The sequence below is a fragment of the Protobothrops mucrosquamatus genome, unplaced genomic scaffold, assembly GCF_001527695.2.
Source record: "Protobothrops mucrosquamatus isolate PMUCROS unplaced genomic scaffold, P.Mucros_1.0 scaffold_253, whole genome shotgun sequence".
Classification (NCBI taxonomy): domain Eukaryota; kingdom Metazoa; phylum Chordata; class Lepidosauria; order Squamata; family Viperidae; genus Protobothrops; species Protobothrops mucrosquamatus.
In genome coordinates this window covers 1,508,159-1,535,421 of record NW_015386329.1, presented here as the reverse complement: position 1 = coordinate 1,535,421, position 27,263 = coordinate 1,508,159, and the positions used below count along the sequence as shown (strand labels likewise).

Below are 27,263 nucleotides of genomic sequence, written 5' to 3'. Positions count from 1 at the left end.
ATAGCCTATATTATAAAATAATGCATACACATGGAGACATCTTATATAGTATTTTACAAATTTTTTTTATAGATGAAGTTCTTTAAATAGCATCTGAAAATTAAACTAGGAGAACTTTTTTTCCCAACTAATATCAAAACAAAAAACCTACATAAACCTGTAAATAATATTTTATTAAAATTCTTAGCTCAGCTTGTCAGTCTCTTTTATTAAATGAAGCTCCACAACAATAATATTCAGTTAATTAAACAAGCAGGATTACAGTCAATTAGATTGCAAAGATTTATAAATTTAATTGACTGAAGGTGTTTATGAAAATGCTGAGGTTTTCCAAAACAGGAGTGATGAAGCAGCACAAAGCACTTAGGATCTGTTTAATTTGTCTGTATTAATATATTTATTTTTAACTAATATATTTTCCATTAGTTGAGAAAAAAGTTACTGTACATATTTTCTGAACCGACAGTTTATTTTGCTTAGAATTGGAACCATCTATTTCACTACATAAAAATTAGCCATTTGTAGACAAATTTATAAATCAAGAGAGAATTCATAAAAAAGATTATTAGCTAGATACAGCAACTAATTATGAATTTTCTTCTGCTAGCTGGGAAAAGCTTTGCCGAAAGGTAACTTTAGACTCATCTAATGAGTTCTCCAATTGAGAATTCTTCCTACTGAGTATTGTGTTTATTTTCTACTGTCTCCCATGCACAATATTGTTGACACCAAAGTATTGCTAAAGAGGATTCATGATGAAATTTCCTCATCCAGATTTTCCTCCTTTAAAAGAACAGGGTCAAGGTATGGACTTGCAAAATTAATTTACATCCAAATGGTCCACCTGTGGAAACTCAACACTTCGAAGTTTAATTAAAACAAGGAAGCAAATGGTATTGATGGGGTTTTTTTGCCTCCGTAAATTCAAGTTACGTACTTCTTTTCAGATCACTGAATTGCACAGCTAGTAACAAGGAAAAACTGCATAGGTAGGTCAAACACTTAGCACATATCAATTCCCACATTCAGTACTTGTAAATTTCAATCAAATTATAGTAAATTAAAGATAATGTTATGAACTTGTCCATCTAGTTCATAGAAAAGTAAATAATATAAAATTTACAAATCCTGTCTGGACTGAAGTAATTTTGTAATATTTTGCAAGTTATATAATCCAGATATACAGTAGGATAGCATGTCCTCCTAGGATACTAGACAATTCTCCTGCTGTGTGTCTCCCAATTTTTTATTTCAGGAAAGTGACTATCAATCACTTTCCTACCTGGATGGGCTGCATTAACAGAGGGATAGAATCAAGATCACGTGAAATATTAATACCACTTTACAATGCCTTGGTAAGGCCACTGAACCTTATGACGTAGGTCAAAACCAGTGGTACTACATTTTTTCTACGACTCTGAGATCTTTCTCATGTCTCTTCTCGTTGTTTCTACTAATCCCCTGACCTCCGATTTTGTATATTCCTTGCCAACGACCTTAACCCATACAGATCAAATTGCTTCTCTTCGACGAGGGGGGACATGATAGCAGTGTTCCAATATCTTAGGGGCTGCCGCAAACAAGAGGGAGTCAAGCTATTCTCCAAGGCACCTGAAGGCAGGACAAGAAGCAACAGATGGAAACTGATCAAGGAGAGAAGCAACCTAGAACTAAGGAGAAACTTCCTGACAGTTAGAACAATTAATCAATAGAACAACCTGCCTCCAGAAGCAGTGAATGCTCCAACACTGGAGCTTTTTAAGAAGAGACTGGACAGCCATTTGTCTGAAATGGTATAGGGTTTCCTGCCTGAGCAGGGGGTTGGACTCGATGACCTCCAAGGTCCCTTCCAACTTTATTATAATAATAAAATAATAAAATATTCATGCATGCAGACATAACATAAAATGTTATTATCCAAGCCCCACCCCCAAGGGAATGGGAACCTATAGTACTCTCTCTTGCTGAAAATGTATTAGGTAGGCAGGATAGATTGTCCAGAGTGTTTTAAAATAATGATTCAAGCCATAAAGTGATTGGTACATACAGTAACTGACATCTTGTATTGGATGCAACAATATAGTTTATGAACTCTGTCTAGAAGAGATTCAGATATCTTCATTCAGGATTTCTGTGGTTGCTGTCCTCTACGTCCTCTATAAAGGGGGCAAGTTAAATACAATGCATAATTGGAGTGATGGCTTCTTGAGGAAGGGACATTCCACATCAACTTTCAAGATAGGTTCATCACACCATCTCTCAAGGACACACTCACCACCTCCCAGGTTCACTTCTTCTTCTCTTCTTTGGTAAGTTTTTACAAGCCAGGAGGAACACTGGCCAAATCCACAGATAGCAAAAACTACCCTACAATAACTCTGTCCACATCTTCAGGTATAAATAAGGTTATTGTTGTAATCACAAGTCATAACAACCTAGCATAGCATAAGTATAATAAAACAAAATAAATAAAAATAGTACTGAATGCAAAGAGATCAAAACAGAATAAATTCAGGACTCTGATTAAAAACATAGTTTTTGCCTTTACCACTATTACAAGAAGATATTGTAAGGTCTTATATGAGAACATATTTGTTCATGAGGAATTGGGGTATCCACAACACTCTATTGGGGTATCCACAACACTCTATTGGGGTATCCACAACACTCAGATCTAACCCTGCTTCCTCAGTGTTGTGTAGTGGGAATAGTGAGGCATTGAAGACATGGAGTTGAACTAACATCTCTTTATTAAGTTCTCACAGAAGCAACTCTAGCAGCTGCTTGACTTATAGTTATACGGACCGGCACTAGGTGGCAGCCAATGAATTTAAAGTATTCATTCCCGCCTAAAACAAAGGCTTAATGAATATACAGACAGATAGTCTATGATTCAAACTGAACAATTAGTTAACCATTTTTATAACAGATCTTAAAAATGTTGTTTAATACATAACACTCAGTATCCTGGAAGAATGGATAACTTTTAAATGAGTTTAATTTTATAAGACTCTAAAATCCCTATAACCCAGTTTGTAGCCAAATATTGTACAGTAGCAATGAAAATGAGGCACCAACAAATGCAAAGTCACCCATAACTCAGTTTATTTGTTGACCGCCTCAATGTCCTTCTAGTGTTCTGTTCTATTCTATTCTATTTTATTATCTTTACTAGTGTTCAACATCTCTGCCTCTTAGCCATAACAAGGAAAGGTGTTGATGATGAAGTAGGCAGGGGAAGAACAGATCAGCCATATCTGGATGTCACTATTATACTATTTCTCTGCCTAATCTGCCTCCCAGAATTATAATGAAGACAACATGGGAGGGCCGTGCTATCTATAACCCCCCCCCCCCCAAAAAAAACAGCAATATAAAAATATGATGACTTTTTAATAAAGGTTTTAAAAACTCATGCAGAAATGGGATGAAACAAAGTAAGATTTCAAAAAGTTGGGAAGCTGTAGACTCTTAAATCAACCCCTTTTTCTACTCCTAAGCCCTCAAAGATGCTATTGCGATGTCAATGAGAAGCTGTCATAGATAAGAATCCTTAGTGTACAAAAAAGTGCTCCCTTGCAGCTTGAAATTAAAATTCCAAATTTCTAACCCATCCTCACTCCCAAACTGCCAAGCCATTATCTTAGAGGCAGAGAATCTGCACAGAAATCTGATGAAATTGTAAATCTGATGGGAGGTCAAAGGATAATGAGGAGGATCAGTTCATCAAAAAAAGAAAGATATTGACTTATTGTATCAGTGTGCTGGCAAAAAAAATGCTGTGCCTCTATTTCTGGTGAAAATCTCTGAAGCATTCACTCTTATACTGTGCCCTTTGAACAACTGTTTCTAGGAAAGCAGTAGGCAGCTAATTTAAGAAAAGGATCTGTGAATTCCAGTGTAGATGCTATTAAGGCTAGACTGAATAATCCTTCTTATATCTTCCATGGCAAAGACTACAATTATAGCAGGTGCTAACACCTAGAACATGGAGGCAGTTGTTTGGCTAGAGGTGCCCTAGCAGGATCCCCTGGGCTCTGGCATATGTATTGCTAGTGTCAGAAGACCTGTGGTGGATCACTGAGGATTTCCTTGTGCAGTCCAGTCCATGCACAGATTCAGTAACAACCCTAAGTCTGGAGTGGCAAGCAGCAGCATTGCTGACATTACCCACTATGGCTGAGCCATCTTCTTGGTTTCTTGCCAGAACCTGTCACAGATATTTACAGAATTGGCTGCTCTGGCTACCAGTTCATTTCAGAGTACAGTCAGGGCCTGACTATCACCTTGAAAACCCTGTCTGTTTTCTTTGTGAACTTGCCCCTGGATCTCTGGAGAGATCAGCTGCTATGCTCCTCTGACATTTTAAAACAGGAAGGGGTGGCACTGCAGATGTCAGTGGTCCCATAGAACTTAAGCAGTGTTACTTGGTGTTTGTCTTTCACCAACAGATAAAAAGGTTTTAGAAATGAGGATTTGACTCTGTTATGAAGGACTAGTTTTGTGTCAGTGTTTCTGTCTATTGTTTAATTGCTGCCTTTGGGTCTTCATGGATTTTGTTACACTTATTTCTTTGTCTTGTAAAACACTTTATGCAGTTGCTTATAAAAGAATTAAGAGCAAGTCAGTGAAAATGGGGAGGAACTTTCTGCATATTGGAGTGGAGTTGAAAAAAGTTCTTAATGTTTTCAGGGACAGGGAAATTATATTTGCTTTGTGCAGGGAGTTATAAGAAAAGACCTCCTCCTTTAGTTATCCCCACCCCCACTTAAAACACAACAAAACAGGTTTTGTGATTGTGACAAAGTGACAGCAGAGATTTCACGGCCAGATGGTACGTGCGGCACCTTCCTCACATGCGTTGTATCAATTCGGACAGAAAATCCCAGTCTCTGCATTCAAGAAAAAACGGTTTTAAAAGTGGATGGGAGAACTCTTAATAAAGGCTGATCAAAATATGAATTCCTGTTCTTAGAAAATGTTCTTGAAAAGCATTAAATATTTATTCAGCAAACCAGGTTTCACTATCCTATCCCCTTGGATATTTTCAAAACAGGTAGGTTTATTAAGAAATTTCCAATGCATCCTACAAATATAATAATATTGATCTTTTGTGCAAGTTTTCTAGATTATTTCATGTTTCACAAAGTAATTAATCACCATTTTCTAGTTCTAAACAATACATAGAGAGAGAGAGCGGGGGGGATATTTAGTTCATCTACCATGAGCAAAATACTTACTGCAGTTCTCAGCCTTCTTATTTCTGTGGATGACAGTCTTCTGGTTAGGTGAGCTGAAAAGGCTGGTCCAGTTGATGGTATGATAGTAGCATAAGTTACTGTTGTCAGTTATGTAAACATTCCCAGCACTGATGTGCTTCAGGGACTGGAACTGGAGAGATTTAATTCCTTGCTGCTTGAGAATAAGCAAGGAAAGACCACTGGAAAAAGAAAAAGAAAACAGCAAATCCATGTATTGTGCATATGTGCATTAGAATCCCGCCGTTACTTTAAGAACTTGAAGCTCAAAGAATGGAACAGCAGTTTAATTTAGGCACCTGATCTCCATTTTTACACCATTCAATCACATGCCACTAGGAGGAAACTCTGCACAAAGCCACAAATACTCAAGGTACTAAAAACCAACCATCCAGAGATCTGAACTAACCCAAATATGCTTTCCCTAAACCATAACTGAAAAGATAGACATCATCATTATCAAGGATGACTGATTTACTTACATTTACTTAAATGCTAAAAAAAATTACAGAATTGTCCCTGGACTAGGACGTGCAGGAACACAATCAAGTTGAGAATCATGCTGAATGAAGCAGCCAAACAGGAAGAGAAGACTGCAGTATTTGCCACAATCACTAGGAAAAGTCCAAAAGAGCCAATGCTGTACTAATTCTTAATTACTGCAGAGGGTACCTGTTGGTGACCCATACATATTGTTTTTCCATATGACTGCAGTAGAAGAGAAGTTTGAAAGTGACTGTCAACTCCTCCTATCATTAGAAATGCTTCCCTGGCAGTCAACAATGTTATCAGTGTAACAGATGAGCATCTCCTGAACCAAGAATACTGCATTTGTGTTTTTGCTTTTTTTATTTTTTTCCCTGCTTTGACTTGGAATGATCTTTTTCATTTTATCAATGTATCTCAAGATAGTGAAATAAAGAAGCCTGCAACAGCTAACCTTACAATCTTTAATCTCTCAGTGAGGGTGATTGTCTATACCAAGATGTGCTCCAGGATGGAAAAAAAGAAATAAAAATGAAATGTGCTACAAGAAATACTTTATTTTTCACTATGGAAAATGTAGATATCCAACCTACATATATTTTAGCATCTCATCTAAAAATCAAACGGAACAGGGTTTGTGTTTAACATAATTTAAAGACCAAAATGGAATTTGGTCCATATATAACCATTTCCATAGCTGTAGACCATTCCAGAATTAGTAACCAGAACTTCCATGACTCATCAACTGGAGGATTACAAGTGACCTAAATGAAGGGCTATAGTTTCACCAGAAGGGGGTGGGTCCCATTTTTTTAAAGCTTTATTTATTTAGATTTATTGGATTTTTAGATGAGAAGAGGAATAAGAAGAGGCAAAATACTAATTTCTACCCTTAAAAAACATTTCATTCATTTTGCAAAATGGTCTGGAATCTGGCTAATGAAAATTAGTGACAAAATGGCTAAACTGTGGTGCTTCCCAATTATTTTGAGCAAAAAGTGAAAATCAGTCATACTTTCCTCTGATGAGCAGGAGGTTTGTTGATCTGGATTTCAGATTTATGAGATGCTTACAAATTCCACTTCTGGATTTAGCTTCTCCTTACTAAGATCATTCATTTTTAATAGTTATTTTACTAAAGATTAAAACTACAACCATAAAAACTAATACAAACTGAAAGAATGAAAAGAAAAAAAGGAAGATGCAGAAATGTAAAAATAGAAAGAAATAGAAAGAAAAATAGAAAAGAACAAAAAATAATGTAGTAAAGGAAAAGAAATAAAGTGATTTTCCCCTCCATCACAACAAGTATAAATAATTTTAGTAACTGATTGCCTTCTCTTAAAATATCAAATAACTCCTTCTTATTACACCCAGCCAAGAACAACATAGAATAATCCAGCAAAGTTCAGTTCTTTATTTGCTCACACCAAATAGATAGAATCTTGCCAGACTAAACCTTTACTACTCTCACCCGAATGGATATATTGTACCCTGGGAGATTCTAGGGAGTGGCTTTCCTAACTCTCTTCTTCTGTCTCCTAACCAGCTCCAGGCTGTGTTGCTTCTTGTCTTGCACCTCTCCTTGGAAAGCGCTCCCTCTTCCTGGGAAACTGCCACTTTACTCTAGTCCATCACACTACCACACCCTCCATAGGCACCATCCCTCACATTTCTTCCCATATCCTATCTCTTAAACAAATCCACGAAGCCTTGTCATTTCAACATTGATGTCAGCAAAAGTCTATTAAGGGTTACCAGAAATAACAATTATCTATTTTAACCTTGATGAAATAAACCAATATTTATATTTTTGTTAATCCTATGTAGGAAAATTATCCAGGTTACTTTCTTGGCCTGTTAGTTGCATATCCCTTTTAAGTATTAAGACATCAGTCAGTTTCTCTTTTTTTTTCATGTAGCCTGTCATTTTTAAATCCGCTTTCAAATCAGTCTCAATCTTGTCAGATAAAACATATTCCTCTTCCATAGTCTATATATACAGGATAAGCAAAACTTCTTAAAATTAATTTCTGGATCCATCGTTCAAAAATATTCTTCAATATGTCCAATGTTAAAATATTTTGCTTCATTCTGTATTTATAAGTCAAATTTGAGTGTTATCCTTTAATTGTAATCTTTACAGTTCCTTTCCAGTGTCCCATTTTAACCTTACATCATTATATTTTTAAAAGAATTTAAAATTTCTTAAAATGTTTTAAAATAAAAAATAATTTAAAATCTAATTTCAAATTTATTTGGACTTTTAGTCCCTCTGTAACTTTCTAAAATAAAAAATAATAAGCATGCTTTTGCTGTTAATTGCAAACAAAAAAATTCTTTTCCTAAGGATTAAAGGAAACTCACCCACTGTTATAAAACTTGTCAGTCCAAATAATCCTAATGGTTTAAAAGGAGTTAATTTCTGAAAGTGACTGCTAACCATGTTTTGAGCAACATGGCTATTCCCTTGTTTCCCACAGGTCTAAACCTGCCAGAGACTATTGTCTTGCAGAGCCCTCATAGGGATCAGCTCTCTGGAGCACTTGTGGGTGATCTCAAGGCCTCTCCTTGTTTAGAGACAAATTACTGAAGATCAGATTGAAGATCTGATCTTGCTGGCTCTTCATTCCACCACAGTCCTCAAGTATGCTTTTTGTTGAGCTGTCTCCAGTCTCCCATTTCTTTCCTGGATTTTTTAAAGATTATTCTTAAGGAATTTGGCACCCATGTTGTAAAAGTAGTAGCAGCTCTTTAGAATTGAAACTGTAGCTCCTACTAAAGTATTCAGAAGTGATACCAGATGTCAAATATTGAGACTAACAAATGAATGGCACAAAAGGGTACTTTTTACTTATTTTATGGGAATTTGGTTGCATTGGATTTGTGCATATGTAACAATGTCCCCCCCCCAAAAAAAAAGTTACATCTTTGCACTGAACAGCATTCTTAATGAGAAATAAGCTACATCAAAATCTTTAACTGGATTATAAAGCTCCACCACTGATTTATTTGATCATTTTAGAATCACTGATTGGAGCAAACAAGTTAAACAGCATTGTTTTGTTACTGTTGTGGTCCATCAAATCAACCTTGACTCTTATTTTTCATGGCAACACTTTGGAAAGATCCCTTGCCAGAACTTTCTCTCTAGGGTTGGGAGAGTGTCTGGCCCAATCACTTAGCTGATTTTCATACCTAAGGTAGGACTAAAACTTATTGTCTGCTGCATCAAACTATCTCTTAACAGCATTAGTCTAACAAAAGTAAATAACAAACTTGATGTCTGAAAACACAGGTTAGAAATTTCAAACACTGATATATAAGACTGGGTTATATAGTTCACAGAGGAACAATGAAGTCAACTTTCCTGGATTGGTGAGGACCTGGACAGACTTGAACACTGGGCGCTATCTAACAAAATGAAATTCAATGGTGAAAAAAGTAAGGTTCTACATTTAGGCAAGAAAAACCAAATGTACAGGTATAGTATAGGCGGTACCTTGCTCAATAGTAGTAACTGTGAGAGGGATCTCAGAGTCCTAGTGGTCAATCACTTAAATATGAGCCAGCAGTGTGCTGCAGCTGCCAAAAAAGCCAACACAGTGCTGGGCTGCATTAACAGAGGGATAGAATCAAGATCACGTGAAGTATTAATACCACTTTACAATGCCTTGATAAGGCCGCACTTGGAATACTGCATCCAATTTTGGTCACCATGATGTAAAAAAGATGTTGAGACTCTAGAAAGAGTACAGAGAAGAGCAACAAAGATGATTAGGGGACTGGAGGCTAAAACATATAAGGAACGGTTGTTGGAATTGGGTATGTCTAGTTTAACGAAGAGAAGGACGAGGGGGGGGACATGATAGCAGTGTTCCAATATCTCAGGGGATGCCACAAACAAGAGGGAGTCAAACTATTCTCCAAAGTGCCTGAAGGCAGGACAAGAAGCAACGGATGGAAACTAATCAAGGAGAGAAGCAACCTAGAACTAAGGAGAAACTTCCTGACAGTTAGAACAATTAACCAGTGGAACAACCTGCTTCCAGAAGCGGTGAATGCTCCAACACTGGAAGTTTTTAAGAAGAGACTGGACAAGCATTTGTCCAAAATGGTGTAGGGTTTCCTGCCTGAGCAGGGGGTTGGACTCGATTACCTCCAAGGTCCCTTCCAACTTTATTATTATTATAATGAACAGGTCAAGACCTTGTGGGACTTTTGAATCCAAACAGACAAGACATCTGACCCACAACATGCCTGACATCACTATTGTGGAAAAGAAAAAATTCTGGTGCATTGATATTGCAATATCAGGTAATGCACGAATTGAAGAGAAATAATTAGAAAAAATAATAAAATACTGCGATCTGCAAATTGAAGTTGAGCAATTGTGGAGCAAGAAATCAATGGTTGTACCAATAATAATAGGAGACCTTGGAGCAATAGCCAAAGGATGCCTAGATACGTGGAAACTTTGAATTTATCAGACCTGAATATTCTGACCTTGCAAAAACAACAACACCTTACTTGGAACTGCCTATATACTCAGACATTACCTTAACAGCTCTTAGGTCCTTGGTTATGGCTTGAACTGTTAAGTTTTTACCAGTCCCAGACTGAATTGAATTGAAGATTAAGTCTTTAACAAAACAATAATATCTGGCTGAGTGTACCATGAACTATAATAATAATAATAATAATAATAATAATAATAATAATAATAATAGTAGTAGTAGTAGTAGTAGTAGTAGTAGTAGTAGTAGTAGTAGTAGTAATAATAATAATAATAATAATAATAATAATAATAATAATAATAATAATAATAATAATAATAATAGTGGGCATGGTAGTAGCTGGAGACAGCAGAATATAAAATAAAGAACTGGACCGATAACAAAATACACGGGAAAATAGAAATAGAATGACTGTGGAAAATGAAAGGAAAGGTAGTATAGTAATAGTAATATGTGGCCTGGGTTCAAACTCAAAATACCTGGAGCACTACTTGAACCACATCAGCATTGATAAAGCCATCATTGGTCAATTACAAAAGGCAGCTTTACTTGGAACAGTTTACTTCCTGTGACAATGTGACATCATCAAAGAAGAAGATTCACCTATCCCAGGTTCTTGGGAAGGACTCAGCATATGGATAAAAATGCCAAATCCAGTCAAAACATCTGGTTGACTGTGCAATGAGCCATAATGCCACAATTATAAAATCCACCTAGTCACTAATGTGATTAAAATGGAAAATGATGAAAAATACCAAACAGGAGTATAAACGGAATGAAATAGATGAATTCAAGTGTTCAGTAGGTCCTTCCCTGTGTTAGAATTGAGGAAAAATCCAAGCCACTTTTTATGGCAGCCTAGTACCAAAGGACTGGTTACGGGACCAAAACTTTAAATCAAAATCTCAACACTATTTTACTAAATTATAATTCCTAAGTATTTTTTATAAATGAGAGCATAAACAATAGAAATATATACTTATGTATATCCTACCTGTATAGTGCTCGTCCACCAATAGTTACCAGATTTGAAAACACACTAAAATCTGTCATATTTTCAGGCCAGGATTGTATATTCAGGAATCCTATAGAAGATGAAATAAGAGGAATTAGAAAATATGCCTGCTGCAATTATGGCAGCATTTCATACTTGAAAACTGTATTAAGAGCAGAGAACATTTGGAGGTGTCCAGCCTATAAATTTAGAGCAGAAGTTATTCTCCATAATGTTCTCCACAGAGGAGATAGTTGTTTGAAAAATAACTGAAAAAAATCTCCCAAACCAAATAAGATAATGACAAAGGCCCTGTAAAGGCTAATATACTGTAAGTATTGTGGCTTAAGTTTTAATATATAGTATTGCATAAAGTATGTTAATATTAAACATTAATATATAAATAAAATAAAAATTTGTATTGAAACATAATTGAAACATAAAACAAAAACTGAAGTGAGAAGATATATAGTAGGGATGACCATTATATTTTGATGAATTCCAGAGCTCAAGCTGGAATAGGATAATTCAAAAGAATTGAACTTTGAAGTAACCCATAGCAGCCTCAGAGTTTTGGCAGAGTAAGTGCCTCTCTCATTCTCTTTGGAACTGTTTTGGACAAGTTCAAATCACTGGAACCAGATGGTTTACATCCCAGGGTTCTGAAGAAGATGTGATCTCGGAACTACTGAACAGAATCTTTCAGAGCTCCCGGAGCACTGAGGAACTACCAGAGGACTGGGAAAGAGCTGATGTGGTTCCCATCTTAAAAAAAAGGGGGGGAGTGGATCCAGGAAACTACAAACCAATCAGCTTGACATCAATACTTGGGAAAATCCAGGAAAATATCAACAAGCAGCAGATTTGTGAGCACCTAGAAATCAACAAGGTGATTACTACAGGCCAGCATAGGTTTGTTAAAAGTAGATTATGCCAAACAAATCTTACTGCTTTCTTTGATAAAGTAACCAAATTAGTGGAATAAGAAAATGCTAAGGATATAGTATACTTAGACTTCAATAATGCATGTGACAAAGTAGACCACAGCCTACTTCTTGGTAAGACAAAACAATGTGGCATAGGCAGTACCATCACAAGATGGATTTGAAATTGGCTGATCAACCACATTCAGCATGTGGTACCTCAAGATTCTGTCTTGGGCCTAATGCTCTTCAATATCTTCATAAATGATCTAGATGAGAAGACAATAGGGGAACCCATCAAATTTGCAGTTGATATTAAGCTAGCGGGAATTGCTAACACTTTGTAAGATGGACTCAAGACTCAGAAGGATCTTGCCAGACTTGTGCATCGAGCCATATCCAACAAAATGCTGAGAAAAGTAAGGTCCTGCACTTAGGCAGGAAAAATGAAATGGCACAGGTATATGATAGGCAGGACCTGGCTCAACAGTAGTAACTGTGAGAGGAATATAGGTGTCCTGGTGACGACTGCTTAAATATGAACCAGCAGTATATTGCAGCTGCCAGAAAATCCAATGAGGTTCTAGACTGCATCAACAAAGGGATAGCATCAAGATCACAAGAAGTGACAATATCACTTTATACTGCACTAATGAGGCCACGCTTGAAATACTATGTCCAATTCTGGCCCCCGTGATGCAAAAAAGATATTGAGACCTTAGAAAGAGTGCAGAGAAGAACAATAAAGATGATAAGGGGTCTGGAGACTAAATCATATGATGCGCTGCTAAAGGAATTAAGTATGTTTAACTTAACAAAGAGAAGATTTAAGGGTGACATGATAGTCATCTCTGGTATTTATTACAGAGAACTGGGGATCAATTTATTTTCCAAAGCACCTGAAGGCAGGACAAGGAGCAATGGGTGGAAGCTGGTTAAAGAGAGACCCAACCTAGAACTAAGGGGAAATTTTCTGACACTGGGAACAATTAGTCAGTGGAACAGTTTGCCGCCTGGAGTTGTGAGTACTCCATTGTTGGAGATTTTCAAGCATGGATTGGACAACCTTTTGTTCAGGATAGAATAAATACTCCTGCATTGGGCATGGTTTTAATTAGAAGACCTCCAAAGTCCCTTCCAGCCCTATGATTTTATGAATTCCTACCTCCATCTCAGGGTTAGGAGATAATTCACAAAACAGGTTATTCTGTATCTGGACTTGGATGATTAATGGAAAACAGATGAAACTTGATAAACTTGTACAAGTTACCCTTTCATAAAGTTAAATGTTCATAAGTCAGTTTCCTACTAGTTCGGAAAGTTCCTTGGAACTAAGGAAGACAATAGTCACATTAATGATAATACTTTGCAATTATATACTGCAGTGATTTATAATGCTCAAGCACATATATCATTTCACTATGTAAAAATACATACATAATGGTATTATCTCTATACAGAAAAATGGAGGATGGAACTGAGCCAAACGATCAGAACGGGTAGTCCTCCCACTTACAACAATTGAAACCAGAATTCCCATTGTAAGTCATTGCAGTTATAAGTCATCATGTGCACAGAACAATTTTACAACCATTTTTACAACATAACCTGAGTCACCATGGTCATAAGTTGAGTCATGTGATCATAAGTATAAATCCACCTTAACCGATAGTGATTTTGCCACAAACCAGCAAAAAACATCACAAACTGCGTTCATGTGACTGCAGAATGCTGCAACTGATCATAACAGCAAGCCAACAGCCAAGTGCCCAAATTGTTATTATATGACCATGGTGGAAGGACAACAGTTGTAAGTTCACATTTAGATTGTGACTGTTTCAGAGGCCATCATTAATTCTAACTGTTGCTAAGCAAATAATCATACATGGAGGACTACCTGTACTTTATCAGGGCCATCTTGTGAACTCATGGCTAGAAGGAAAATATGTTAAGAATTTGTTCATACACTTATCATACTGCAATGTTAGCTTTTAAAAGCATGCGTTGAAAAGGAGAATAAACAAATGCACAGACTACTCAGATTATGTAGGTTACCTGTTATCTCTCTCACTGTTTGGAAGACATGTAAATTCTGCGGGTCAATTGCTTCAATTGTGTGATATGGATCCCTGGAAGATAGCAATGACACATTGTGATAATTTGAGTATGAAATTATGCAGACAGATTTACCCCAACTCTTGTGTGGTATCTTTACCTTTACCTTTCCTAACCAGGAAGAGAGTTTTCTGCCAGTTTAAATTAGTACAAATCCCATCACACCTTAAATTGCAGATACCAAATTGTCTGAATCTGCATAAGTCTCCAAGATCTTTCAGTGGCTTACAAAGCTCCCCGGTTCTACCGGCAAAGAAAAAAAAAGAGTTGCACTCTCAATATTCTAGTTGTAGATACAGCTGGAAAATGCAGTTTTCCAAAAGGATATCCTTCACACAATTCCATTTTCCATGCATACTTGATTCTAGTGAACCAGGGAGAGAATAAATCTTCCTTTCTTCTTTCTTCCCTTTTATTCTCTCTGATCCGAATGATAGCATTTACATAAATGGATAATGAGATAAAAGCTTGAACTTCTTTGTGGGAAGAGAGAAAAGAAGAGAGAAGTATGAGGCAGAATTGTTTTCCAACTCAAATTAAGATTTGTTATGTGGACATCATGTTCATCTTACATTTCTAAATGATGTATTATAAAATCTTGGCAGAACGAATGCTGTTCTTGCCAACACCGGTTTTGCTACTCATGTTTCCATCTATTAGAGCTAATAAAGAATACAAAAATGCCATTACCTATTTGATCAGCCAGAATTTATTTTCATGGTTACTGCATTTTATTTACATTTTGAATTGGTCTTAGGATTGGCTTAGAATTGTTCCACAAAGTTTCATTCTTATCTGTTAAATGTTTCTGATTAGAAAAAGTCAACCTATTTTTGCAAGGTGTTGAAAACTGCAAGCAGTTTAAATTATTTTTATTTAAATGAATGCATTTAAATATATATTTAATTAATTTTCTTTTAAATACCTGCTGAAACGAATAAGTGTCCCCTAGCAATTGGGCGATTAATTCAGTCTGGGCTAAAATCTTAATAAATTACGGTACATCAAGATTCTTATGTGAAGACATGCACAGACACTATAATTTCAATGTATTTATATGTTGTTCTGCCCTTTACTGATGTTCAGTAAAGAAGCATATAATGTGACATTTTTGGAAGAATGTCCATGCCATTTGTACATGTCTAAACAATACACAGATGACACCAAGTTTGTTTTTTCCTCCTTAAAATCTGTGTATTCTCATGTTTAATATGATTAAAACTGAGTTGTTGCCAGGTTTGGATTATAATGTTTTCACTGCAGATTTCCAAGCAAAAGATCAATCCCCATCTCCACTTCAAACCAGCCTCCTCTGAGGTTTCATGGATGCCAGTGACAGGAGGCGAAAAAAGAGGGGAATTGACCTTTTAACTCAACAAGTTACATGACATGGGCCTTGTTTGGTTGGGCTGAGAATTGATATTCAAGGTAGAGATGCAAGGGAAGAAAAACTGTGAAAATACACTTGGGAAACAGCAAAGATAAAGTAATCCAGGAAGGATATCAGGAAATCTAGAACTCAAGGAAGTTTTTGGAGAGGATATATATATATATACAGTATATATCCTCCTTTCTTGGAATTATAAACTGACCCACAAGAGAAAGGACAAAAACCAAAAAATCACAAGACAAAAACCACTGTTTGTCTGCTTCCTGTGGAATTATAAATAACGCCACAAGGTTCACTGGAAGCGTTTGCATGCAGAATAATTAGAAGAAAGAGACTCACAATGTAGTTATGTGCAACAGGTGCGCCATGTTTATTTTCCAGCCCATAGAGAGCTCAAATTATATTTGCACAAAATGTAAATTAGTCAAATTACTAAAAGAAAAATGGAAGTCTAGAGGCATGACTAGCTACTCTGAGACCAGTCATTCTGAAACTTATTGGTGAACATGATGGATTCCTAGTAAAGGCAGGAATCAGTATCCAAACAAAACACAACAAAAAAAGGGGGAAAAACTACTTGAAAACAGAAAGTGCAATGGAAATGGCAGCAGATCAAAAAAACCAAAAATGTCTATGTCCCCACCTCGGGCTGAACAACTCATTTCATAGCCTTTCCCTGGAAGAAAACATTCAGACACCTGGAGATGCCTTCATTAAGCAACCCAATGACAGGAAGTAAAGAAGCTCAGACTTCCCCAAAGGAAAAAAAAGGCATGTGTTGATGATAGATGACTCACTACTCAGAATCAGAAGAACAGAGACAAGAATTTTTAGACCAGACAATTTTCTTGAAAGGTGTGTTCTCCCAGGTGCAAAGATTAAAGATGTGATAGAGAGGTTCACAAAAAAAAATCAATTCCACTGCTTATTATCCTTTTTTCCTCTTCTATGTTAGGATGAATGAAACAGTTAAGAGCTTGAAAACTAGGCAGAAAAGCAAAATATCTGGGAGTGCAGGTGATGTCTCATCTGTACTCCCAACAAATGGTCAACATCCGGTGAGGAAACACAAGAGTTTAGAAGTAAATTGCTTGCTCAAGGGATGGTGCCACTGAGTACTTTGGACTTCCTAAACCAAGGTTCACATTACCTACAGGAAGGGCTTCTGGCAAGAGAAGGGTTGTAACTCATCAGGACTGGGAAGAATGTGTTTGGAAAACAACAAGCTCAGCTCATCCAAAGGGCTTTAAACTATAATTGGAAGGAGAGGGAGACCAATCTTTAACATCAAACCCCAAGCATAATCCATAAGATTAGACAATGAGAAAGGGAGTGATGAGATGGAAGAGGAACTCAGGTTGTTTAGATCCTTCTCAATCTTGGGTCTATCATCCAGAGTTTTAGCAATTAACCCCAGCTTGGTGTCATCTGCAAATTTGACAAGCTCCCCTTCTATACCTTCATCTAGATTATTTATAATGTTGAAGACACTGGACCCAAGGCAGAACCTTGAAGTTCCTCACTGTAAGCTTCTCCCATGTAGTTATCGTATTGTTGATGGCTACACACTGAATTTATGCATTTGGAAGCAGACAGAAATGTTCTCTTGCTATTCTTCATTCACAGAAAAATAACACATATAAGAAAGTTTGAGGGGCATTTAATTGTTTATCTCTATAGATATGTAAAATAAGTGTAGGGATAGATTGGGAAAAAGAGACTAACACTAGGAACTGAGTAATACAATTAAGAAATGGAATCATTTCCAGATTTTATTTTGAGGTTGAAAGGAGTACAAAAGAATATTCACATTAAAATCAAAGATTTAAAATCAAATAATAGACAATCAAAATTATTTACATTTCCTATTCACAATTTAGAATATGTTTCATGGAACTAGTTTCATCAATATACATTTTTATTCAGCATAATTTTGCTGTGAAAGGACTACCATCTGGAAGAAAAACATGCTTTAAAGCAAGTATGTAAAGTTCAAAGTTTGTATTCCTTAAATTAAAATGCACTTCATGTATTAGGAACTCAATTCATGGTTTCTCAGTAGACAGATTCTGATTTCCAGTCACCCAGCAAACTGCATTATTGAAACACAACTGATAATTTGAAGACTTATTCAAATGTTTTAAATTTCAAATATTATATAAAACATATGCAGAAATGTCTTGCCACAGTTTTACTTTTTCATGTTTTTTTCTGATCTTGTGAAGTTCCAGGTCTATACTATACTAATACAGTGTTCCTACTAATTAAATATGATTAAAACAGTGATCAAGCAATCATTACATTCTTTTGCTTAGGGTTATCTAAACCCATAGGTATTCTCTATAGAGAATAGCTACAATTGTGTTTGGACTGTTCTGAAAAAAATAGATAACAATGAGATGTGGTTACTGATATGAGTTGAACCAAAGTTGTTCTACTTTTTACATAGAACAATATTACACTATTTTAAAAGCCAAAATTTGTACCTTTTGTTTCTAAATTTAGCATCCTACTGTATGTCTAGCAACAATTTTCCCAAAATGAATTACTACTCCAGAAATCAGAGGAGAGGAAAAGAAAAATGTCATACAAAATTACTACAATCAATTAAACTGAATAAAGATAATTTGCACTATCCTATTGCCATTCATGCCATTCATAAGACACTTAGTTTCGGGGAAAGCAAAGGTGATCAACATTTCAGCTAACAAATATCAAAGTACTTATAATTTCTTCAGATATAAATTACAATGACTAAAATCTCATGACACAACACTATGACAGAACACTATAGTTTCTAATCCTTCAATCAAATCACTGAAACATTTAAAAATATGATCTCATATTTCAGTCAATTAAAATAAAAAGTTATTGGGTACCCAACTCTTAAAAAATTCTTTGGTCCCTGATGCAAGTTGATATGCAAGAAGAATTAACTGAGGAAATTTAGTATATGTGGTAACATTACATGAAAATACTTGTTATAATCTATTATTATTAAGGTTTTCATAGTTTTGTGGCAATTTTTCATGGATGTTTAATGTGAATTGTTTGTTTATGCTCTTAGTTATTTTGAACCACCAAGAGTCTGTATGATTCTGTAATATCTAGATTAGGTAGATAGGTAGATAAGTAAATAGGTAGGTAGTTAGACAAACAGGTGGTTCCAATTCAATTCTTGTATATGATACTGATAGGAAATACCTTTTTGCTAATTTTAGCAAACGATCTTCATGTTAAAGGATAAACTACATTGCATAATCCAGCACCTCCACTCTAAAGCTAACTTTTTTTTAATGGGTTTCAATTCAGTTTTCAAAATTTAGTGATTTTCCTATGACTCTGGTTGTCTCTTATGCCTCTGCTTTCCTTGAAATTGGTCAATGCATTTCTTTCAGCTACACTGATTTATTATAATTGGGCTCAAAAACTCTGCAATAGTTTTGATCAATCTTTTCATAAAATCCACAGGAGAACCCAAACTAGGACAGTAGTATGAGGCATCTTTATTTTAATGCCAAAGTGTGGTAACTTAAAGTTTCTTTTTAATGTTATCTTATCAACTTTTATGCTTAAAAATTTAAATCTGGATGAACCCATTACATAATCTTCCTAGATATGTAACCTCACAGGTATCCAGGTGAAACAACTTTGGCCTAGTATTTCATTTCAGCATTGAATGACAGAATTGCTGCATAGTGTAACTGGATTTTTTTTTAAAAAAATGTTGGTATTAGATGTCATAAAATTTTCACTTACCCACGAATTCCAGTGACAAGGAAGATCAAGTTCCCATTGATCTTGGTGCAGTTGATAAATTTATCAATGTTACTGGAGTCTACAGTTTGAGCATACATCAAACTTCCTGTACCTATGCCATCACATGCTGCAAAAATAAACAACTTTGTAAAAAATATGCAATCATATATATGGATTCTTTGTATAAGTGACTAATGACATCCTAGGCTGAAATTATAATTAATGGAGTGAGGCAAGGTGGTATGGTAATTACTACAGGTAAGACTGAAAAATGAAGCTTACATTGTAGCATATGGATTAGTCACAGAATGATTGTGATTATATTTCTAGTAGAAAGTCACTTACATGGAGAGAAAAGTTCTAAAGCAGTTGCTTATGACATATGTATCACTACTGAATGAAGTGATCAAGGCAACCTGATCAGAAGTGAACTGGGACAGATCTTGTACAAATATATTATGAACTGGGAAGTAATAAGTACTGACGATAGTGAGAAAGGAATCAGAAAAAGAAACCTATTCTGTCAATAAGTCAAGAAAATCGCTATGTTTAATTTTTCTAAGTTGATGGGAAATCCTTATTTTAAGAATTGCACATTGGTTTTTGAAGTCATATATTCCAGGGCCTTCGGACATAAATCTCCATCTTTTGTTCTTTTATCTTTCATTTCAAAATAAATAATCTAAAAAGAAAATCTCTTCTCTATTTCATCCATGCTTAGCCCTGAGCATAACATAAAACCAAATTATGTTAGGAAATGCTTTATAAGGCAATCTATAGAATGCCTTGACTTCCACACATGACTGTGTATTGCCATAAAAGAGTTGTTTTATAGTAACAGTACTAGAAATATTATGCAAAGATACAAACCATGCAAGATAAAGCAAAGAAATACACTATAGAACCCTTCTAGCTACAACTCTTTTCACAGTCACAATGGAGCAATACTAATGTTCAAAATCCTGTAAAAAAAATAGCTGGGTGATATCTTTATTAATACAATCAAAACAACAAAAACATGGGTGAAACTATAAAGGTCTTCAAACTACTTTACTAAAAATCCAGAAACATTTTAAGTATCTTGAGGCTTTTATTCCTATTTCTTTTCTTATAGTTTATCAAATGGATTATTTGACCCTGTATAATAAAAAGGATTTCCTTCTCATTACACTTGTTAACCCCACAGAGAGAGGAAAAAAGAAATATTTGATTCAATAACTCTAAACAGAGTGTTACAGGGCTCAAATCCCTCATATCTTCAGGTAAGGCTCATAAAATTGATTGTTCCTCCTATGGAGTTACAGTTGTGTGTAAAGTTTACATATCCTTAGTCAAATGATACATTTGCATGAATCCCAAAGTGAAGCAAAGCAAAGTAATCTTTACACAGTACAAATAGTTCTCACTTTACTGACTGCCGACTATTTGATGTTACAATCGTTCAAAAACACCAGGTTTTTTTACCAATCCTGACATGTACAACTGTTGTAATGTCCCATGGTCATGTGATCGCCATTAAGGTGCTTCGCAACAGATGTACAGTACATTTATGAATGTCAAAATGTCCCACAATCACATAATCATTTGCAAGTTTCACAACAGGCAGAATAAATGGAGAACACAGAAGTGAAGTTGCCAGTCAGAATCATATGATGTTTTGTTTAATGGCTGCAGCTCTTAGCAACAGAATTGCCAATCCCAATTGTGCTAGCCATGCAAAGTTAAATATATTTTTACAAAGTTAAAATCAGTGGTGGGATTCAGCTGGTTTGCACCAGTTTGGCAGAACCGGTAGCTAATTTTTTGTTGATTTCGGTGAACCGGCTGAAGCCATAGCCCTTTTTGGTAAGGCCCAGAATGGACCATCGGAAGTGCATGGACGCCACATCCAGAAGTCCATTCTCAGCCGCGGAGGCCTCCCAGGCAAGAATGGCCCACCGGAAAGGCATGGATGCCACTTCTGGAAGTCCGTTCTGAGCCATGGAGGCCTCCCAGGCCAAGAATGGCCCACCAGAAGGACATGGATGCCACTTCTGGAAGTCCGTTCTGAGCCACGGAGGCCTCCCAGGCCCAGAACAGTCCACTGGAAGTGTGTGGATGCCACTTCCAGAAGCCCAGAACAGACTTCCGGAAGCAGTGTCCACACAGAGAACCAGTTGTTCAGGTATCTAATTTCTACCAATTTGAATGCATACTTACCTTAGTATTTATGTGCAATTTACAAGTAGAGAAAGAAAAAAGAGGGAGAGAGTAAAGGAGAACTGAGAATATGGCAGGAGCAAAGGTCGAGCATCTCTTCCATCAGTTTTTTGTAATACCCCATTTGGATAGAACAAAAGTTTTGTTTGGCCAGCTGAGGGTCTTTCTAGTGTTGCTTTTGGACTTCTATGATGAGATTGCAGAAAAGGTTTCCTTCTAACAGCTATTGCATGCAAATCAATTTCATAGAAAGAACACATGCTAAGGACCTGGGGACATTTACTCCAGTGTCAGCTAAACTTTCCAGCAAGTCATTTGTAGTGATTTGTGGATTCTGTTATTGTAGATCTAGCCAGTTTTCAGGCAGATCTAGCAGACATTTCTTTTAGTCTTCTTAATCTTGCCCTGGCTTTCATGTAACTTTCATTTCTCAATCATGTTTCTCATGGTTGAAACTGTTAGGTGGAAACATTCAGAGAATATTTTAAGGCCTTCCCCTGCTTTGTAAAGGAGAATTATCTTTATTTCTAAATGATGAGATAAAGGCTTAGAGGAGGCAATGGTTACTGAAAATAATAATCACAATCTGAAAGATTGGAAGAGTCAGAGTATTTATTCCCCTCAGAAATTGTCTTCATCTGGCTAATTGTAGGCCTAAAAAGTCAAGAATTTTGAGGTGTTTTATTAATAACTTCACAGAATCAACCAGGAGGGAGTCTGAACTTCAACACCTGCTATATTTACTATGTTCTTGAATCAGCAATCAACAGAATCTCAATAGTAAACATCATGTTTAACTCTGCACCATGAACACGTTATGGCATGATAACAATTTAGCCAGATGTGCCTGTATTTTTTGCATGCAGACATAGCTCCACATAGAAAATGTGATATCTGAAAGAGTATGTTAACCAAGAGGAAAGCTCATAATGGACATTAAATCATACAAAGGAACAAAATCAGTCCCCATTCTGACCTACATAAATCAAATGTTTTTAGGTGTAGTTTTCTACTGAAGTTGATAGTTCTCTTTGAACAGATTTAAGATGCACAGCTCTGTAGAAACTGGATGAAACTGATATGTGGTAAGCAAGTGTTAATGTTTCTCAAGCAATGTGTTAGAAATTATTCATCCCAGAAAGCACTACTAAATATTTGAGGTATGTTGATACTAGAATATTTTCCCTGTCTCTGAAAACTAAAGCTCAGATTAAATGCTTTAGTAAACATATCCTTAATATTCTGAATGTGTTTGCATAAATGCATGAGGTCTTCAAACTGAGCAGAGAACGGGGCACATAGACCTGCCCTGCTTCTCCCATCCCCCGCCGCCCTTCCCCTTCATACTGGCAGTTACTGGGAGATGTGTAAGGGAAATGTACTCATCCAGTACATATATACAGAGTTAGCCACACATTCTCCTCAGGTGTTCTCTTGAAACTGGGAAACTATCCAGTTTGGAGTGTACAAATGGCACCACTTAAAGCACACTCTTTCATACTCCAGAGTATCTTATGTCTAAACAAGCGATGACAGTGGCAGAGATGTGTGGATAGGGACCAGATGCTGAATCCCTTGAAAGTGCACCATTGGAAGGGAATTATAATCTGAAAAAAAAAAAGGCTAAACGTTTTGGGAAAGGGAGAACCTGGGAAAGCAGTCACATCGTTTTTCATATGTATTTTGCAATCTGGGTTAAAAAATGGGATTCAGTGTAGGAGATGAACAGGCAGAGCTAGGTTACATGTGTCATGAGTTTTAAGTTGTTTTGTTGCCACAAACAGTCCAACTCCAACCTCTCTTGAATTCTGTTGGTCTTTATATATGGCACCAATTTAGTATTGAACATTAGTTGACTAGATTCCTGTGTATAGGCTTGAGCAATAAACCTTTGAACTGCAACTTAACGTATGGTCCTGACCCTTTCACCTGATACTTGACATTAAAAAGAAATTTCTTGACTGCAAAACTGCAAGAAAGTTCATTTCCCCTTCTTCACTTTAAACCACCTTCCCATCAGTACTTCTGCTATTATCATATGTGATTATAGTCTATTCCTCCAGCTCTAAGCAGAAATAATTTTCTGATTGCCAGGAGCACAATAAAGCTCACAGACAATGGGACATAAATCCTGTTCAACTAGTTCACTTATTTGCCTTTTTTCTGATAAAAAGTTGCTCCCTAACTTTAATATTGCATACTCAATGCAATGCATTGTTGGTTTCATTGCCTTTTCTTGAGCCTGGGGAAAAGGAGAAGTGGGAGAGAACATTGCAAACCCCAAAAGGAGAAGCGAACATGAAGGAGCAGCTCCTTGGGAGCTTATTCCAGAGATCGGACTCTACCAACTCCAGAATAACCCCAGCTACTGAAGACTATGTTCAGTGGACTATGGGAAACCACATTTCCACAGGATTGCCACAGTTACCTTAGGTGATCAAATAGCTGTCCTTAGTTAATCAAACCCAAACTGGGTTTGTACTCCAACTGCAAAACTACCATTTACTGAACTACACAGGATTTTTAAACAAAGGCAGCCTACCTTTAGGACAAATGTCAGTGCATGGTTTACATGTCTTAATTCCATTTTCCTCTACTTCCATCTTGGGACTCGGACAGGCACGTACACACGAGCTTATATCAACCACAAAGTTGTCTAAAAGGGATAGAGGGGAAAACAATGAAAAAAAAAATCAGCCTCAAGCTGCAAATAATGAATATCCCAACTTCCATTTCAAAAGAGACAGAGTGGGTTAAGAGGCAGGACTTACATTTATATTAGTGCTTGGCATATTCTTTCCTGTGATGTTCTATTTTATTTTCTGAAATGTTATTCAAGCTCACATTCTCGTGCTTTACTGATAATTTAACATTCTTTACAATTTTATTTCCCAAGACATATTGATACTATAACTTTTTAAAATGAGAATAATATTTTGAAATATATCTGTAGTATATCCAATAGAAGCTATCAATTCTTACCATCACATAAAATAAAAACTACAGCAGGCTTTGAATACTTAGAATATTAGCAATCAATTTTAAAATGAAACCATCAAAATAAAATTTAATTTATATAAAATACATTTTATTAAAATAATTTTATTTCAATTAGTAAGCAAAATGTCCCCATAATATAAAGATAGAACTAGCTGCTATACTGGTCTACAATTATCCAACTGCTTAATTTTCAACTCTAAGAAACTCTAAGAAACTGCTTCAGAAGTGGGCAATCTTTTGTAACTAGTAGTGGTAATAATAATGCTAATAATAATTGAAACAACTTACATCCTATGACGATTACCACCATCATACAACATCTGCCTATCCCACGTCCTTGAGAAGGATTCAATTAAAAATGCCAAATCTAGTCTAAATATTTGACTGGCTGTGTGACCAACCATAATAATGATGCTGTAAAGCATCTGGGATATCAAGCAAAGTGAAGGAAACTATTGAAATTGAAGGAAAGTGAAGAAAATTGAGCAATCATTAAATGCTATTTCTAATAAAACCCAACAACTAGGGGATTTTAAAGACAATATTTGGAACCATAAATACCCAGATTTAGAAATCAAGCAATTAAGGGAACAATGAAAATTTCTTCTTGGAACAAAAGCTTTTACTGGTACTGAACTGCAAGATCTGGAAAACTATCTGAAAATTCTAATAATATTGGTAACAACAACACAAAACTTATTTCATCATCAAATAAATAAAATAAAATATCAAATTTTATTAGCATTCATCACCCATTACAATGCTGATAAAAGGAATAAAAATATTGAGCAAAATAATGTTGAACACTAGCTTTTAACTAAAAGAAAAAAAATATATTGAACACAATTTTCTATTTCAATGATGGAAACCTTTTCTTATTGCTTTTCAAAACTTGAGCTATAGGGAAAAGCTTCCACCACTGAAAAATATGAGTGGAAAAGAAATATCAAAATTCACAAATTTGCTAGCAGAACATACCAAACCACAGACACTGGCTGCTGATCCTACTTAACTAATATATAGCACAGCAGCTAACATCAGAGTTAGAATGCTGTAAAAAAGCATCAAAATCAATCACCAAAAGAGAAAATTCACTTGGAAAGAAAGTTGAATAAATTATGAATTGATATCAACAATCAGAAGAATTTGAAGGAAACCAAAATTGAAAAATAATAATATAAGGAATGTTTACATAAAAGATATAATCTTAGCAGTAAGACGATTAAAAATATCTCAGAAGAATTAAAATGAGTGACAGCTATTTCAAACACAACTGCTATGAAACTAGATTAAATCAATTTTAATAAAATCAGCAGTGTCAAACAATGAGCAGTTGTTTTATAAAACATTATTGTGAAATATTACAAAGATAGAATGTTTGTTCTGATAAAGATGAAACCTTAACATTTTGGAGTGCTATCCAAAATAACCCATAAGACCATAATAAAAAAATACAATTTGCAGGAAAGAGATTAAGAAGAATGTTGGCTCAATGAAAATGAATGACATGGTTATTACATCACGAATGATTAAAAGTAAGCAAAAAAAGTTAAAACCTCACCGTAAAAGAGAGAGAAGAAATACATTAAATTTGGCTTTAATTTCTGATGACCCTAACATTTTCATTAGTGAAATATTAAAAAAGTAGAAACATTAATTAATATATGACAACTGGTAGAACATTTTAATAATAAAAAACAAAAAGAATGGTACGTTTGGAAGCAACTATAGCAATTATGTCAATCATGTGGCATAATATGATCAACAATGTCCAAGCTGCTAATTGGCATATTAGTAACTACAATTTCAGGTTATATACTTTTTTAAAAAAAATTGGCATCCTTCCTGAACCAATAAACTGCCAAAATTTATAAGCAGCAAAACATCTGATTGATAAAATGATATTAAAATATTCCAAAGAAAAATCGACACTTAAAACAAGTGCAAAAATACTAAATTCAAAGTTAAATGGCTGAAATATAATCTAAGCCATAAATACATGGATAGTGTCAATAATCAAATATACTGCTGGTATAGTTGGTGTATATAGGACGCAGCTTAAATTGGACAAATTAAATCAGAAAACTTCAAAAAATGATGATAATGCATATGCATTGCATCTATGAGGTGGTGCTAAACAATTAAAATTAGCATGAAGAATTTGAGGGTGTTACTGCATGTAAAAGAGGCAATTGAGGAAAAATGTGGTTTAAATGCTTATTTCTAGGTAAACAAAGAGAAAATGGTTATCACAGTAACCAAGGAAAATTTAGATATCAGCTGGAACGTAAGAATCCTGAAAGTAACAAAAGAAAAAGAAAAACCCAAACCTGTAAAACTAAATTACTAGAAAACCACTTAGAAACCACTGCATAACCATTTTTTAAAAAGTTTAAAATAAAATGGACAAGACTAGAACTAGCCATGTTACAAAATGGCATGGCCAAGAAGGAAATACAGGGACTAATTTTTCAGCTAAAAAAAATAATACAAACATATGGAATTAAATCAAGGATTCAACATGCTGAAAAGAGTAGGAAACACAGTTTTTGTAAAGAATGAGATGAAACTGTAGACTATGTGATCAATCAATGGATGCAACAAAATTACTAATAAACATCA

The 27,263-nt window shown here is 35.5% G+C and overlaps 1 protein-coding gene across 1 annotated transcript in view; it reads right to left on the bottom strand.

The window, feature by feature from the left end:
• Positions 1–27,263, bottom strand: part of ERBB4 (erb-b2 receptor tyrosine kinase 4) — a 593,387-nt gene that overhangs the window by 217,901 nt on the left and 348,223 nt on the right. Inside the window, exons 12-16 of the mRNA XM_015831035.1 lie at positions 24,184–24,297; positions 19,443–19,569; positions 14,234–14,307; positions 11,256–11,346; positions 5,241–5,440 (exon numbers count right to left, since the gene is read on the bottom strand). Coding sequence (XP_015686521.1) covers positions 5,241–5,440; positions 11,256–11,346; positions 14,234–14,307; positions 19,443–19,569; positions 24,184–24,297 — 606 coding nt within the window. The remainder of the gene's footprint in view (positions 1–5,240; positions 5,441–11,255; positions 11,347–14,233; positions 14,308–19,442; positions 19,570–24,183; positions 24,298–27,263) is intronic.